General features: G+C 62.5%; 1 protein-coding gene across 6 annotated transcripts in view; it reads right to left on the reverse strand.

Annotated features, from left to right (window-relative positions):
• Positions 1-17,345, reverse strand: part of CROCC2 (ciliary rootlet coiled-coil, rootletin family member 2) — a 71,684-nt gene that overhangs the window by 40,592 nt on the left and 13,747 nt on the right. For 5 of the 6 annotated variants that reach the window (XM_069583486.1, XM_069583479.1, XM_069583490.1 and 2 more), the window contains exons 4-14: positions 15,810-15,916; positions 14,376-14,541; positions 10,600-10,700; positions 9,977-10,174; positions 9,468-9,564; positions 8,971-9,159; positions 8,533-8,723; positions 6,505-6,687; positions 5,947-6,091; positions 5,391-5,537; positions 4,949-5,170 (exon numbers count right to left, since the gene is read on the reverse strand). In XM_069583486.1, the coding sequence (XP_069439587.1) occupies positions 4,949-5,170; positions 5,391-5,537; positions 5,947-6,091; positions 6,505-6,687; positions 8,533-8,723; positions 8,971-9,159; positions 9,468-9,564; positions 9,977-10,174; positions 10,600-10,700; positions 14,376-14,541; positions 15,810-15,916 (1,746 nt within the window). The remainder of the gene's footprint in view (positions 1-4,948; positions 5,171-5,390; positions 5,538-5,946; positions 6,092-6,504; positions 6,688-8,532; positions 8,724-8,970; positions 9,160-9,467; positions 9,565-9,976; positions 10,175-10,599; positions 10,701-14,375; positions 14,542-15,809; positions 15,917-17,345) is intronic. The other variant, XM_069583497.1, reaches the window with a different exon arrangement.

A 17,345-nucleotide genomic window follows, 5' to 3' on the forward strand; every position in this document is an offset into this window, starting at 1 on the left:
TTCTGTAGGTCTTTAGTCAGTGAATTAAGAGAAGAGACGAAAGTCACTGAGATCAGAAAGGAAGTAAATCCGCTGTTATCCACAGACAACGTGATAATGTTCACGTGAAATCCCGGTGCTGATCAGTCTCTCTCTCAGGGTTGCATGATCAAAAGTTAATATGTGACATTATATTTCTATATGCTAGTAATGGACATAGAAAAATGAAATTGTAACAGCAAGGCATAATATCAAATCCAGGAATTAATTTAATCAAAGATGCGTGAGGCCTCTGCACTGAACACTGCAAAACGCAACCGAGAGGAATTAAGTAAAGAGAAAAGTGGAGAGATGTACCACGCTCGCGGACAGACAGCTGGGCCCAGCTCAGGTGCCCGTTCTTCTCAAACTGGTCATAAAGTCAACAAAATCCCAGTCAAATGGACGAATCTGATTCTAAAATGTAAATAACCAAACGATCTTGAAAAGAAGGATTAGATGGGCAAACTCAACATTGCTTCATTACGAGATATTAGAAAGCTGCGGTGATGCAGGGCGCTGTAGCAGGCTTGGTGAAAGCAGAAACAAATCGATCAGCCTGCACAGATCAGCAGTGTGATCAGGGCACATACACGCACACACGCACACACGCACACACGCACATACACAGACACGCACACACCGCACACACCACACACACACACGCCACACACACATACACAAGCATGCACACACACACACACCACACACACACACACACACAAGCATGCACACACCACACACCGCACACACACACATACACAAGCATGCACACACACACACCACACACACATACACAAGCATGCACACACACACACCACACACACATACACACACATGCATGCACACACACACCACACACACATGCTGCACACTGCACATACACAGACATGCACACACACACACATACACAAGCATGCACACACACACCACACACACACATACACAAGCATGCACACAACACACCACACACACACATACACAAGCATGCACACACACACACCACACACACATACACAAGCATGCACACACACACACCACACACACACACCACACACACACACAAGCGTGCACACACACACACCACACACACACATACACAAGCATGCACACACACACACACCACACACACACACAAGCATGCACACACACACACCACACACACACAAGCATGCACACACACACACCACACACACACATACACAAGCACGCACACACACACACCACACACACACACACACAAGCATGCACACACACACACCACACACACACCGCACACACTGCACATACACAGACATGCACACATGCACACACCGCACACACGCACACACATACACGCACACACGCATGCACACACACATACACCACACACATACACAAGCATGCACACACACACCACACACACACACACAAGCATGCACACACACACGCACACACCACACATACACAAGCATGCACACACACACACACACCACACACACGCCGCACACTGCACATACACAGACACGCACATATGCACACACCGCACACACGCACACACATACACACATGCATGCACACACACGCCACACACATACACAATCGTGCACACACATGCACACACGCCGCACACACTGCACATACACAGACACGCACACACCGCACACACGCACACACATACACGCACACACGCATGCACACACACACCGCACACACACGCGCCGCACACACCGCACACACAAGCATGCACACACACACCCCGCACACACACACAAACACATGCCGCACACAGTGCACATACACAGACACGCACACACGCACACACCACACACACATACATACATAGACACACACGCACACACCGCACACACACACAAACACCCCCCACACACTGCACATACACAGACACGCATGCACACACACACCGCACACACACAGACACACACACGCCGCACACACACACGCACACACACAAGCATGCACACACACACACCACACACACATACACAAGCATGCACACACACACACCACACACACATATACACAAGCATGCACACACACACACCCCCCACACACAAGCATGCACAGACACACACCACACACACACACAAGCATGCACACACACATACACACCCCCCCCCACACAAGCATGCACACACACACCACACACACACACACATACACAAGCATGCACACACACACACCACACACACATACACAAGCATGCACACACACAGCCCCCCCCACACACAAGCAAGCACAGACACACACCACACACACACACACACAAGCATGCACACACACACACACACCCACACACACAAGCATGCACACACACACACCACACACACACACATACACAAGCATGCACACACACACACCCCCACACACAAGCATGCACACACACACCACACACACACACACAAGCATGCACACACACCGCACACACACAAGCATGCACACACACACACCACACACACACACACCACACACACACACATACACAAGCATGCACACACACACACCCCCACACACAAGCATGCACACACACACCACACACACACATACACAAGCATGCACACACACGCACACACCACACACATACACGCACACACACACACAAGCATGCACACACACACCACACACACACACAAGCATGCACACACACACCACACACACATACACAAGCATGCACACACATGCACACACCACACACACATGCCGCACACACTGCACATACACAGACATGCACACACGCACACACATAGACGCACACACGCATGCACACACACAAACACCCCACACACACTGCACATACACAGACACGCATGCACACACACACTGCACACACATACACGCCGCACACACTGCACACACATACACACACAAGCATGCACACACACACACCCCCCACACACACGATCAATTTATTTTCAACAAGTTGCCAAGATCATCCAAGAAGGAAAGGAAAGTCTTAAAAATTGCTGTGGAAACAACTGGATATTAATGTAAACAATAATTGGACCTCAGTTCCTATTTCATACCACACACCCACAGTTTCCACACCTTCATGTACATCAGAATCACTGGGAGGGATGATTGAAATCCAGATTTTTGGCCCCATCCACAGAGTTTCAGATTCAGTAGGTTTTGGGAGGGCAGCTGCGAATCTGCATGTTAAGCAAGTTCTCAAGTGATGACTGAGGCTGCTGGCCTGAGGAAGACACTGTGAGAACCTCTGCTGTACAGAAAAAGCAGCTTTAAGGGGATCACAGACCTAAGAACTGGAGGAAAACACATCGGGATACTCTTGTCCTTGGGCTGGGCAAACGTTTCTCAGACAACACCTAGAAAACACTAACCATAAATTCTTAAAAAATTTGGTAAACTGAATATTGCCAACGGTAAACTTTCCTGTCCATCAAAACTGTTGGCAACAAAATGTATACACACGTCACACAAACGTGAGGACATCTGTCTGACAAAGTGTTCGTACTCAAGATGCGCGAACCAGAAACCCGTAACCAAAATGGGAAACCCAATAAAACAGACGGTAGACCTGAACAGACACTTGACGAGATGAGGTTCACAAACATTTAATAAGCAGATGAAAAAAATGTGCTTCACGCCTTTTATCACCAGAAAACGGCCAATAAAGCCACAAAGGCGTGCACCTCCACACACAGAGAGCAGCAAGACGGACGGTGCCGAACGCTGACGAGGCTGAGCAGCAGCTGGCCGCCGCCCACACTGCCGGCAAGAGAAACGATACAGCCACTTGGGAAAACTGCCTGGCAGGTTCTTCTAATGCTCAAGAACATCTACCCAGTGACTCCACAGTTCGCTCTTAGGTATTTACTCAAGAGAAACGAGAATATCCGTATAGATTTGTACACGCATGCCTGTAGCAGTCTCGTCCGCCTTGTCTACTGGAAACCTAAAAATCCAGCAGTGGGTAAATGGGTAAAAGATGTAATTTAGCCACACGACGGAAAGTTACCATGCTGTCAAAACCAGGAGCTGCTGACATGCCTAACGACAGAGACGACCCTCACAGATGCCACGCTGAGGGTGAGAAGCCGGGCTCCAGTGTCTGCAGCCCACAACTCCATACGCAAAGCATCTAGGGCTGGGGAAGCCAGTCCACGGTGGCGAGGCCAGGGCAGAGGACGCCTGGGTGGCCACGCCACCGGGGAGCTTGCTGGGCTGGTGCAGATGCCCTGCATCCTGACCAGGTAGGGGCCACACCAGGCTCACCTGAGCTGCGCACTGGCTTCACTGAAGGTGACGATGTGGCAGCCACACAGGAAAAGGACAGGACAGGGTCTGAGAAACAGGAAGAGGCTAGCCCGAGTCCCGAAGGTGACTGGCCATGAAGTCTGAGTGCCACCGGGGGCCCAGGACTCTGCAGGGACGGGTCTCCACGTGCACCTCCAAGGCTGGAGTCGGGAGAAAGCAAACGTGCCGCGGTGTCTTGTGCTACGGAGTGTGACCACCGCTACGGAAGATCCACGCCGGCAGATTTGGGAATGGATGCACAGATGCGGCTGTGAGCGTGTGACTGGGCAGCTCTGTTGTGTGGATGTGGCCCAGGAAGGAGACAGACAAAACGACGGAGGGGCAGGGGAGCCTTTCCTTCGAGCGTGTGAGTGTCGCTGGGCCCGAGGCCTTTGACCCTCTGACCAGGGGGGACCCGGCCCCTGGGTGCTGGGGACAGGCCCGACATTGACGTCTTTTTGGGTGCTGCTGCCCCATCCCCTACCTCCCACACCGGGAAGCCGGCTTCGAATCAGCCAAGTCGGGCAGCCTGAGGTTAGAAAGCACCGGCGCTGATGTCCAAGAGCCAGTGCGGCTTCTAAATCCGTGTGTGCCCGTCCACCCCAGAGGCAGGGGCAACCCTGCTGGATGGGGTTGGGGACTGGGAGCCCCATGACCCCCTCATGTGGCCCACCTGCTCCTGCAGCTGGGCCCGTTCTCGCCGGAGTCGGGCTGCCTGACCCTCCAGCCGCTCCAGCCGCTCCTCCAGCCGCCCGCAGGCCCGCTGCAGGCCCCTCCTCTCGGCCCGCAGGAGCTCCACCTGCCGCTCGGCCTGCGCCAGCTGCTCCCGGGTGCCCGCCTGCCCCTGCACCAGCGTCTGCTGCTGCGCCCGCAGCTCGTCCCGCTCCTGCTCCAGCTGCCGTGGGGGGGGGGGTGCGGGGAGGGACGGGGGTGGTCCGTGTGCAGACCCAAGCCCCACGCACCCTCGCCCTGAAGTCCAGGAGTGGAGACGGTGGGGAGGAGGATGGGCGAAAGGGGAGCCCTGAGCCCGGGGGGCCGGGGTTGGGCCAGGGCTTACGGCTGCTCTGGGGAAGCGGGACCCGGGGGAGGTCCATCCCCCTGGGCCCTGGTCTCACCTGCAGGACCAGGTGGTTCAGGGAGCATTTGTCCTGAGCCAGTGCCTCCGTCACAGCAGCCATCTTGGCCAGGGAGTCCCTCTGCTCCACCCCCTCTGCCTTGAGCCGGCTCACGAGCAGTTCCAGGTCAGCTTTGCTGGACTCAGCCTAGGGCGGGGAGGGCAGAGGTTACCCAGCAGGGAAGCTGGGATGGCTTCTAGATCTAGGGGAGCCGCGGCGGGGTGGGAAGTGAGCTGCGCATCACGGAGGCGTGCAAGCTGGAGCTCAGGGGGGGCCTGGAAGTGGTCCCGCAGCGGTGAGGCCTCAGGGGTAGATGGTGGCCCCTGGATCCAAGGCTGCAGCCGAGGGAGGGGCCCCCAAGAGCAGCTATGGCCAGCACTCGGGGACGGGCTGAGGCACACTGGTTGGGGACCAAGGAGGCCACCCTGAGGCTGGGGCCGGGGAGGACGGGGGGAGGCGGGGCGGCAGGGGGACACCACTGAGGCTGGGGCCAGGGGATGGCCTGTGAGCCCAGGCCGGCGAGGAGAGGGGCGGGGCAAGGCGGCCGGGGGCGCACCCGGGCCAGGGCACCGTGCAGACCCTCCCTCTCGCTCTCCAGGATGTCCCTCTGCAGCCGCGCTGAGTCCAGCGCCTCCTGGGCTGACACCAGCTCTGTCTTGAGCCCCGAGACCGTGCCCTCCAGCTGCTCCAGGCGCCCTTGACTGAGACCGGGAAACAGAGGGCAGAGGGCATGAGGCCACCTCAGGACGAGAGCCGGGCCACCTCATGGGGCCCACAGTCAGGGTGACCGCCTGCAGCTGCCCCCAAGGCCTGGGGCCCTGGAGGAGCACAGGTCCCCTGCAGGCCCGGGGTCGCTGCCCGGGCCTGGGTGACAGCCTGGGCCAGGAGAGGGCAGCCACGCTGGGGCCCACCCCGGCGGGGCCCAGGGATTGGGGTGGGTTTGCCAGGGGTGGGAGGTCTGGCACTGGCTGGACTTGGGGTGGGTTTGTGAGTGGCGGTGGGAGGTGGTCAGCGTGAGAGGGGCCTGTGGTCTCACTAGCGCCCCCTGATGAGGCTGGTCCCAGGGGTGGGGGAATGCGGGGCCCGGGGGCCGTGGCGCCCACGGGAGGCCCACCTGCTCTCCAGCGCCCTCCGGCCGCGCTCGCCCTGCCGCTCCAGCGCCTCCTTCTGCCCCGCACACTGCTGGAGGCTCCTCTGCAGCTCTGCGTTCCTGGCCTCCACGCTCCGCTTCTCGGCATGGGACATGGTTGCCTCCCCCCTTAGCTCCTCAACCACCTCCTCGAGAGCCGCCTTCTCTCTGGAAGGAGGTGAGGCCGAGGCTGGGGGTCCTGGGCACATTCGTGGGGGTGATCAGGGAAAGGGGGCCGCAGAGGCCGCTTGGGGCCAGACTCAGGGACACGTGCAGACCACCCCCAGCTGGTCTGTCCAGGCTCCTGGGTGTGGGCCTTGCAGGAGCCTGTAAAACCCCAGATGGCCTGACCCCGGGGCGTCCCTAAGCTCAGGCCTCTGCCCCCGTGTGCTAAGCCCAGCCAGTCTGGTGAGACCCCGTGGGAAGGAGGGAACCCCGGCCTGCCAGGGGCCCCCACATCTCCAGGTGCTGCTCACCCACCCTGACAGCCTACCCTGGAGACCCACACCCTCGTCAGAGCTGAGCTTACCGCTGACCCCCACCCGACCCCAAGGTCCCCTCTTCAGGTCACCTGCCAGCCAGGACTGGATCTCAGCTGTTCCCCACCCGGCCAGGCCCCGAAGCACCAAGTCCTGAGGCCCCACTTACCAAATGCCTCCTGACTCAGCCTCTCATCCCCGTGTTGAGGGGCCACTGGGCCTGTGCCCCCCACACCCCAGGACGCTGCGGTCTAGCCACTTGTGGGAAGGCGGTGTCCCGGCGAACAGCCCCCCGTGGCCCCTGCCCCAGCGACTGCTGCTCCTCAGCAGGCTGAGGTGGCCCTGCCTGCCTGCCTGCCCCACACCCTATCGCCCCTACTGGAAGGCCCTCCCGAGACCTCGCGGGCTCCCCCATTCCTGCCAGGCCGAACCTGCGCGCTCCCGTCTCTGCTCACGGCCTGTGCATGAGCAGGACTGGGTCTAATCTTCCCTTGGACCCCCTGCCCCAGCACTGAGTGCACTGTGGGGCCCTCCAGAGAAAGGGTAGCCCCGAGGGACCTGCGGGCCTGACCCCCGGGTGAGTGAGGGGAAGCACGGGAGGCTGTTGGTCCGCCCCTCATGGCTGCCTCCTGCAGGAAGCCTTCCTGGGCTGCCAGCATGCTCCCACCCCACACTCCGGCTCAGGCAACATGTGGGTCTGGGAAGCCCAGGGCTACAGATGCCAGAGGTTCTCTTCTCGCCCCTCACCACCACCTGCCCTGGGGCAGTCAGACGTGCACAGCAGCATCTAGACAGCCTCTTGGCCAAGTGCACCAGGAGACGCCAGACCCATGGGACGTGCCAGGAGGGCTGGCAGGGAACTGGGAGTCCGTGGGCCACCTGTGACGGATGGCTCAGACCCCTGGAGGACTCTCGGCAATGGAAATGGGGCAGCAGGGCAGAACACAGCCTGGTCCCAGGAAGGGCATCTGGGAGGCGGGCCGAGGGGCAGGGCTCGTGCTCAGCCTGGGCTTTGGGAAGGTGAGTCCTGGGCACAGCCAAGACGGGCCCAGGGCAGGAAGAGGGGTGCTCAGTTCAGGCAGGGCTTTGGGGTGGAGAGGGGAGGGAGGCAGCCTCCAACTGGACATTTTCACTTTTGCTCCTGGAGGGCCTCGTGGAGGAGGTGGCCCTGCCCCCTGCCAGCCTCACCTCCCCAGGAACTTCTCCTAGAGGGCCTCATGGAGGTGGTGGCCCTGCCCGTCAGCCTCACCTCCCCAGGGGCTTGCGCCCTGCCCGCTCGCCTCCCCTCTCCTCCCCAGAAGCTTCTCCCAGAGGGCCTCGTGGAGGAGGTGGCCCTGCCCACCAGCCTCACCTCCCCAGGAGCTTCTCCCGGAGGGCCTCGTGGAGGAGGTGGCTCTGCCCACCTGCCTCACCTCCCCAGGAGCTTCTCCCGGAGGGCCTCGTGGAGGAGGTAGCCCTGCCCACCTGCCTCACCTCCCCAGGAGCTTCTCCTGGAGGGCCTCGTGGAGGAGGTGGCCCTGCCCACCAGCCTCACCTCCCCAGGAGCTCGCTGGTCACGCGGCTCCACTGCGCCTCCCGGCTCTGTGCCTCCAGCTTGCCCAGGAGGTCCTGGCGCTCCTCCTGCAGGAGGCTTCTCGAAGCCTGCAGCTCCCGCTGGCTCTCAGACAGCTGCTCCTGGAGCCCTGTGGCCCTCGCCTCGGATGACTCCAGCTGCTGGCATAGCTCCTGCCCGGGAGTGGGGGTGCTGTGAACCCCTGCGTCCTGGCCAGGCCTCTGAACACAGAAGCCAGCCGGGGCCCCTACTCCCAGAGAAAGGACGTAGTTCCCACCAGAGCCCCACTGCAGGACCAGACGCCTGGGGGTCAGCCTCCTGGGGTCAGCCTCCTGGGGCTCAGCCTCCTGGGGTCAGCCTCCTGGGGGCCACGGGCAGGCCCGCAGTGGCCCTTCTCAGTCTAGCAGGCTTTGTGCCTACCTGCTCCCGCTGCCGCCACTTCTGAATGGCCGCCCGCACAGCCCACAGTGCTGAGTCCAGGGTGGCCGGGGACTCAGCCCTCAGGAGGGACCCAGTGTGCAGGGGGCTCCTCCGTTGGCCTTGCACCTCCTCGCCTTCAGCACCACTGCTCCTTGCCAGCTCCTCACTCCCCGCGTCTGCCTGGGCCGCCTTCAGGGAGCAGAGAGGATGGAGCTAAGGGCTGAGGTCACACGGGTCCTGCCAGACCATCTCCAAGGCCAGCCTGAACCGCGGAGGCCCTGCGGCTGGTCGGCTGCCGTGTGGGAAGGACCCAGCTGGGCCTGCACCTATGTGATGCTGTCCAAGAGGAGCCGCGGGGTCTCCACCTCCGCCCCCGAGTCTCCCGGGGCGGTCGGGCCTCTGCTGCCGTGCTGGGACTCCTGGGGCGATGGGGGGTGGGAGAGGCTGCTCAGCGAGGCCCAGGTCCCCCCACCAGCCGCCCTCTCCCAGCCGCGCACCAGTCTCTGCACGTCCATTCTCAGGGAAGAGATGGCTCTCTCCTTGCTCGCGTTTTGCTCGGTGAGCTTCTCCACCAGCAGTGTCTGCTCTGCGAGTCTGGGGACAGCGGGGTGGGGCAGGGCCGTCCGAGCGGAGATCAGAGCCCAGGGCACTGGGCGCCTGGGAGCCCGGCTCTGCCTGCCTCCTCCGTGGTGCTGTCGGCCACCTCTGATCCGCACTGCGGTCAGACGCCCCTCTCCTGCTCTAGAAACTTCAGCGGCTCCCACGGTCTCGGGGATCCGTGTAGACCCTGAGTTCAGCATCGAGCTCCCACCGTGACCCGGACCGAGCTTGCCATCCCTGTGGCGAGGCTTCCTCGGCCCCACCCGCCCTGGTCGTGCCCTGCCCCTCCCTGTGACTCGAGTGCCTCTGACGGTTTATTGTCTTTCCTTCCCAGGAGCCAGCTTCTTCTCTGACCCCGGGCCACGCTTGGGCCTCCCTAGACCCAGAGCCCTGGGCGCCCACACACCTGGCCTGGAGCGCCACCTTCTCCGCAGCCCAGCGGCCCTGCAGCTGCAGCATCTCCCGCACCTTGTCCCGCAGCTGCTGCTCCAGGGCAGCTGCCGCGCTGCCGGCCGTCAGCCGCAGGTTGGAGCCGAGGTTCAGGCAGGCCGTGTGCAGGCGCCGGGCCATCCTAGCCACATCCGCCCGCAGGTCAGCGAGGCCCCTGCGAGACCAGGGCACACCCGGCTGAGCCGCAGGAGTGTCTGTGGGCTCAGCCTGCGGGCTCCACGCCGGCTGGGACAGGCGGGGTCTGGTCTCAGGACAGCGGTCTGCCCACCTCAGTGGAGGACCCACAGGTGGCATCACAGCCGGGCAGGGCTGGGCCAGGGCTGGGCCAAGACGCACAGGACGAGCTGTCTGCCTGGAGCGGGACTTGGACCTTCTGAGCCTCAAGGGCCCAGGACAGACGGGGTGAGGTGCCTGGCCAGGACCAAGCTCCATGCAAGTCCGCCCGCTGCTGCTGACAGCGGCTCCCTAACCGGCCTGCCCGCTCATGCTGCCAGGCCCCCCACCTGACCCGCCCTGTGCACTCAGCCACTTCCCCCAGGGTGCCCTCTGTCCCCCTTTGGCCAGTGGGTGGGCACGCACTTCTCAGTGGCTGCACGCAGCTCAGCCAGGTGTCCCCGGAGCGCGATGACCTGCCTCTGCAGGAGGGCGTCCTGGGGCTGCCCCGAGCGGGCGCGCCCGGCCTGCAGGCAAGAGACGGAGGACAGGCTGAGGGGTGGGGGGCCCGCGACCCCATTCACACCCACACTGCTCCTTCGGCACCGGGGGTGGGGAGCAGACCTCGTCAGCAGCCTCTGTGGCCCCTTCTCCTCCCCAACAATCAGACTGCCCCCTACCTGGGACAGTGCTTGGCTCCCCTCCCAGAGGCTGTAGGGATGAGCACCCCCAGCTCCGGAACCAGGACTCCTCTGCCTGGTCCCCCTGGGGGCAAGGGCAGCACTCAGCTGGCGTGTGGGCAGTGGGGCTGGGTGTGGGGGTAGGGGGTCGGGTGTGGGCGAGAGCTGATGTAGCCCCGTGTGGTCAGTGAGGCCAGCCTTGCAGGGAACTGCGCCGAAGCCCAGACTCAGAGTCCTGGGCTCCGTGCCGCCTCCCCAGCCCCGCGCCGGGCCGGGTCCCTAACGCTGAGCTCAGAGGCCGGGCTCTGCGGGCTCCCACAGCCCCTCCACCTGGTGGAGCCCCAGTGCTTTTCAGCATTGCTTCTGGCTCCAGACCCGCACCCCCACCCGCCCCTTCATGAGGCCTTTGCTGAGCCCCCTCCCCGACCCCCACTGAGGTCCCCCCATGAGCCCAGATGCCCCCTACGGTGCACCGTCTCCTGGAGTGCCCCCCACCCACTGTGGTCATCGAGCGCCCTGGTGACACAGAGGTGGACACCCAGCCCCGCCTGCCCGACGAGGACTGAAATACAGGACACGCCAGACTTCACAGCTTCTGGAAGCAAGGCTGGGTGGCCGTGTGGTAAGGGACACGCAGGCCAGGGATGGGTAAAGTTCCTGACTCGAGAGTGACTTGCCAAATAGCAACTTGAACTTGTTTGACAACAGGGGCTCTGAGGACAGAGGGGAAAGCCTGAGTCCACTCAAGGGGGAGTCCACTCACCTATAGGAATGACCCCCCAAGTTGCACCCCAAGCAAAGTGTGCTAGAGACAGGCAGACCTGCACACGTGCACACACACACACACCTGCCTGCAGGGGCTGTAAGCAGGTACAGTGGACAGGGAACCAGTGTGCACACACACACACACACACACACACACACACACCCCTGCCTGCAGGCGCTGTAAGGAGGTGCAGTGGATGGTGAACCAGCACACACAGACACGCACACACACACACACATCCCTGCCTGCAGGCGCTGTAAGGAGGTGCAGTGGATGGTGAACCAGCACACACAGACACGCACACACACACACACACCCCTGCCTGCAGGCGCTGTAAGGAGGTGCAGTGGATGGTGAACCAGCACACACAGACACGCACACACACACACACCCCCCTGCCTGCAGGCGCTGTAAGGAGGTGCAGTGGATGGTGAACCAGCACCACACAGGCACGCACACACATACGCACACACCCTGTAGAAGGGGCAATGTCCCCCTCAATTCACATGTTGAAACCTAATCCCCCACGTGATGGTATCTGGAGGTGGGGCTTTTCAGCTCCACCTCTACGAAGGGTGTTTGTGCCTTAAGGAAAGGGGCTCTACGAGCTCTCCCTCCCTTCTGCCGTTTGAGCGGACAGCCAGAAGGTGTCATCCATGATTCAGACAGCGGTGCTCATCCTCACCAGCCACTGAAAGGGCTGGCACCTTGATCTTGGGCTTCCAGCCTCTAGAGCTGTGGGAAATGTTTGTTTATAAGCCCGGGGCTGGGGTATTTCTGCTCCAGCAGCCTGGAGGGACCAAGACAGGAAGGAAAAACCTTGGCGATTTGGATTTGGAACCATGAGTTAGCCTTGGTGCAGTTTTGAGCCTAGATTCACAAAACCTGGGTGGTTTTAAAAACAGTAAATTAAAGCTGGAATTTTACTTCCATGTGGCCCCAAAGATGACCAGAGTCCCTAGAATCTGCCTGAAACAAATGAAAATCTTTTTTGGAACATACCATGTTCATTCCAGGTTTCAAAGACTTTTCAGAGTTTCAGGGATACTACACGGCTCTTAACTGAAGAAATCAGAAAACCACCAAAGACACAAAGAACCCAGCACCATGATCAAGAACCAGAGAGACAATGAGCTCAGACCTTGAAGGAGGTCAGCTATCGGAACATCAGAAACAGACTGCAAGATAACTGCTTTCTAGAGTGCTCCAACAGACAGAGCAGAGGCTTGAAAACGTGAGACTAAGATATGCAGAAAATGGAATAAAAGCAGGAGTTTTAAAGAGGAAAAATACAGTATTCGAAGTTAAGCCAAATAGGCAGGTTTAACAGAGATTGGATACCAGGAGAGAAGACTGATGAGCAGCAGGGTGGGCTTGAAAAAATTACCTATAACATAGACCAGGGCAATAAGTAGGGGAGGCTGAGAGTAGGAGGGAGCCTGGGAAGAGCGAGGTGCATGGGGCAGAGGGGTGGGGCGGGGCGGGGCGGAGGGACTATGGAAGACAGAACAGCTGCTTTCCCAGGCAAGAAGAGAAGGAGCCCTGATGAGCGGAAGCAGAATAAACAGAAATCTGCTGTCTGAGGTCACAGGAAGTCACAGCAGAGAGCCCCCAGCGGCCAGAGCGCGATGCCCGCCAGAGGAGGCAGGGGTCGGCGGCTGTTGGCAGGCTGGAAGCCAGGAGACTGGAGCCAGGGCCTCGCTAAGGTGCGAGAAAAGCCGCTGCCAGCAAGTGGGAGAGGCGTTCAGGGCCAAGGGGGAGTAAAGAGCCTTATCGTTGGCGCCAGACTGGACCCAAGGTCCGCCTCCGAGGCGCCTGTTCTGCCATCCAGCTGAGGCCGGGGGTGAGGTGTCTGCCCCGTCTCACCGGCTCTGCGGCAGCCCAGCACCCTGTGAAGACTGATCTGATCGGAAAGGCCATGCCTTCTCCCCACACCCGTATGACACCCTCCTGTCCCAGGACAGCTGTCTTGCAGGAAGGGCCGTGCCCACAGAGCTGGGGCAGCCCCTGCTCCCCCAGGTCCGTGTGGGTAGAGCCGGGACGGCCCCTCTGCAGTGGGCTTGTCCGAGGGACCCCTGTGTAGGGTCGGCCTGGACCTGGGGACCGCCTCGGCCTCTGCCCCACGGCCAGGGAGAAATCCTGCCCTGGAGGCCGCTGGCAGGTGCTGGGGGGCATCCAGGGCAGATCAGGGAAGGTGCGGCCAGGCACAGGCGCGGCTGATCATCTCAAGTACTGCCCTACTCCACGCTGCATGTCCTGAGCTGGTGACCAGCCCGCATGGTCCACACGGTACCGCCACTGCAGCGAGGCTGAGGCCGCAGCCCTGTGCCCTGACCCCACCCAGGGCTGAGGGTTTCGTAAGAGGCCTCAGGGACCCTGCTGGCCCCGGAGTCCGGCCTGTGGAGACTCCTCCCTCTGGCGGGGACAGGGCTCAGCCCTCACCCGACTTCCCAGTCCGGCCCTGGGCTCCTTCTCTCAAAGTGGGGGGCTTCCCACCTGGTGTCCCCCATTCCGCAGATGGGTGTTGCCAGGCTGAGTGGGGGTGTGGTGTGGTGGGGGGCTGCTGCCAGCTCACCCCCTCCCGGTCCTTGCTGCCCACCCCACGCCAGGCGGTTGTGGCCAGGCTGAGTGGGGTCGTGGTGTGGCAGGGGACTGCCACCAGCTCACTCCCTCCCGGTCCTCGCCGTCCACCCCCATGCCAGCCGCGGGCACCGAGCCGGGCATTGCCCTGCCCATGGGCGGGAGCCGGGGAGCACCTCTCTGCGGGTCCAGCGCTGTGCCTTCCGCAGCTCCAGCTCGGCCCGCAGACGGGGCACACTGCCCGTCGTCCTGGCCAGCTCCTCGGCCAGCCTGTCATGGGCCTTCCTCATCTGCTCCAGCTGTTCCCGCAGGAGGGCGTTCACCTGGGAGAGGCCGGTGCTCCTGGATGGGCCGGGATGCGGCAGCATGACTGTAGGCGGGTGGCCTCCCTTACAGATGTGCTCAGACCCCCAGGCCCCAGACCTCCCGGGCTGAGAGGACCCCAGCTCGATTGTGCGGCCCCACCACTCCTAAGCGGCGCTGACCACCTGCAGTGGTCCCTCATGGACAGAAAACAGAGGCCTGCCTTGGGTCCCCCTCCAGCACCCTGCCCTGCCCCCGACATATCTGCTGCCCCCTCCTCCCTCCCCAAGCTCCCTGGCTCTGCCCTCATGACTACGGCTGGCCATTCACGCCAGGGTGTGGAGGTGAACCCCCAGACCAGCAAGAGGGCCAGGGCTTGGGAGCCCCAGCTGAGGGAACTGGGGCTGGGAGGGAGGCGTGTCCCTGTCGCGGGGTGGGCTGGGGGAGAGGGGTCAGGTGTACCCCGGGGAGAGGGCAGCCCCTCCGTGACTGTGGGCCTCTCTCCCCGCAAGGCAGGCCTGTGTGTGGCTGCAGTCGGGGACCCTGAACCCTGCAGAGCCTGCACTTCCTGGCCAGGCTGGCTGCAAGCCCACGGGGATTCCTCTGTTTTTTTCCACTCTGGGGGCGTCAGCCTCCTGGAGGTTTATTTTCTGAAGCCCCTGCCCCTACCCCCCGCTTCTCCAAAACTGGTTTTCAAGATGCTTCTAAGCACTGATCCTTTGTCAGTGTCCCTGAGGAGGAACCAAATCTGGGAAGAGCATCCACAGATGGTTTAACCTTCCTGGGCCCAGCGACGGAGCCGCCTTGGGGGCCCCGCCTTGCCTGCTCCCCTCGGCAGGGACCCTGGGGAGATGCTCTTCCGTCTGGGGGCATGTCCTGGGGCTTGGGGCTCCCTCTGGAGGGCCGGGGGTGACATACAATTACCCACAGTGAGCAAATGAGCCTGGTCATGACCAAGAGCGGCTTGAAGCCGAAGGGGCCTGGGGGTCAGGGCTGGAGCGGGAAGAAGAGTGGGATTGGGGGGAAGCGAGAGACACCCCAGGACTGGCCAGGCCAACCAAGGTCCAGGGCAGCTCCAGTGACCTGCCCATAGCATGGGCCAGAACCCTTGCCCCAGCTGGTGTGGGGGGCTGAGGGTGGCTCACCCGGGAGCACACTGAGGCCCAGGGGTGCGGCCCCCGCCCGCCCTGCCCCGCACCCCCTGGCTCTGACTCGGAGTCTCTCTGGAGGAGTCGCCAACAGCCCGGAGCACCTGCCCTGCCGGCGGGCTCCCTGCAGCCCTGCTGGCCGCACCGGCCTGGCCTCACCTCTGCTCGGCCGCCTCCAGACGGCCCAGGGCCTCCTCCAGGTCCATGCTGCGCTCCAGCTCCGACCTCCGCAGCTGGGCCGTGGTGGTCTCCAGCCGGGCCTGCAGCTGAGAGGACATTGACCCACCTGGCCGGCTGCTTCCAAGCCCTGCGGGCTGGGTGGCTTGGGCACAGCGCCCTCCCCAGGACGGTGGGAGGGCTCCGGGGGTCTCCAGCTGGGCGGGGGTCAGGCTGGGGTCAGGGGTGCGGTCGAGCAGGGTGTGGTCAGAGGGGTAAGGCTGGTGGCCGGCCCACAGCGGCCCTGCGCCTCGTGCCGCGGCCGGCTGAGGAGGCCCCGCGTCAGGCCAGGCAAGGGGAGGTGGAGCTGGTCTGCGGTCCCCCACGCGGCAGTGAGCCACACAGGGCCCCACCCCGCCCCTTCTGCCTGTGCTTGACCCTCTGTCCGCCACCAGCCCCTCATCCAGCGGGGGGGGGGGGAGGGGGCGGCGAGGCCACCCCACAGTAGGTGAGCCTGCAGCCCCCAGGTGGGTCTGGCGGCAGGAAAGCCCCAGGAACTGGCCCAGACCACCTGTGAGTCTGCAGGGCTGAGCTGATGGGAACTTCGCTCTGAGGGAAACGGGCTGCTGGGGGCCGGGGGCGCCACCCAGATCCGCACCCAGAGAACGTTCTGGGGGTCTGAGGAGGGGCTGCAGCAGGCCCAGGGGGCCGGCTGGCAGGGGCTGAGACAGGAAGACCAGGAGAACCGAGGACCCACGTGCGGCGGGGCCTAGGGCCCAGGAGGCGGGGAGGGTGGGGCTCCCCTGAGGCCCGCGGAAGGGCTGAGGGATCCGCGGAGGAAAGAGGCAGAAGCCCAGGAAGCAGTCACGCCCACCCCCAGCCGCCCGCCCGTCTCCTCAGGGCACTCGGAGACCAGGCTCCTCCGTGGTCCGCTCGAGGGGTGCCGGGGGCGGCCTGGAGCTGGGATCTCACTGACTCACGCGGTTGCCTAATCTGGCTGCAGGGCTTCTGCGGCTTCTATTCCCACTGGCCTCTTGTTCCCAACATCTCCCCACCCTGTGCTAGGAAGACGCCCCCACCCCCAGCTCCACGCGGGCCGGGGAGGGAGCGGGCGGCGAGCTCACCCAGTGCTCCCGCCCCACTGGTCCTGCCCGAGGAGCTCCCTGGGCGGGTGGGGTGAGGACGGGGGTGGGGGGCCTCTTGTGGGGTGGGGGTGAGGACAGGGGTCCGGGAGTCCCTTCATGGGGCTGGGGGTGAGGACGGGGGTCGGGGGCCCCTTCGTGGTGCTGGCGGTGAGGACAGGGGTGGGGGGCGCCTTCATGGGGCTGGGGGTGAGGACGGGGGTCCAGGGGGCCCCTTCATGGGGCTGGGGGTGAGGACGGGGGTCCTGGGGCCCCTTCGTGGGGCTGGGGGTGAGGACGGGGGTTCGGGGGGGCCCCTTCATGGGGCTGGGCACACCGCCGGCCCCAGGAAGCCCTCAGGACCCTCGAGGAGGCGTGGCCGGCTGGGGCCATCAAGCTTTCAGCCCCGGTCACTGGT

The sequence above is a fragment of the Ovis canadensis genome, chromosome 1 (assembly GCF_042477335.2).
Source record: "Ovis canadensis isolate MfBH-ARS-UI-01 breed Bighorn chromosome 1, ARS-UI_OviCan_v2, whole genome shotgun sequence".
Lineage (NCBI taxonomy): Eukaryota > Metazoa > Chordata > Mammalia > Artiodactyla > Bovidae > Ovis > Ovis canadensis.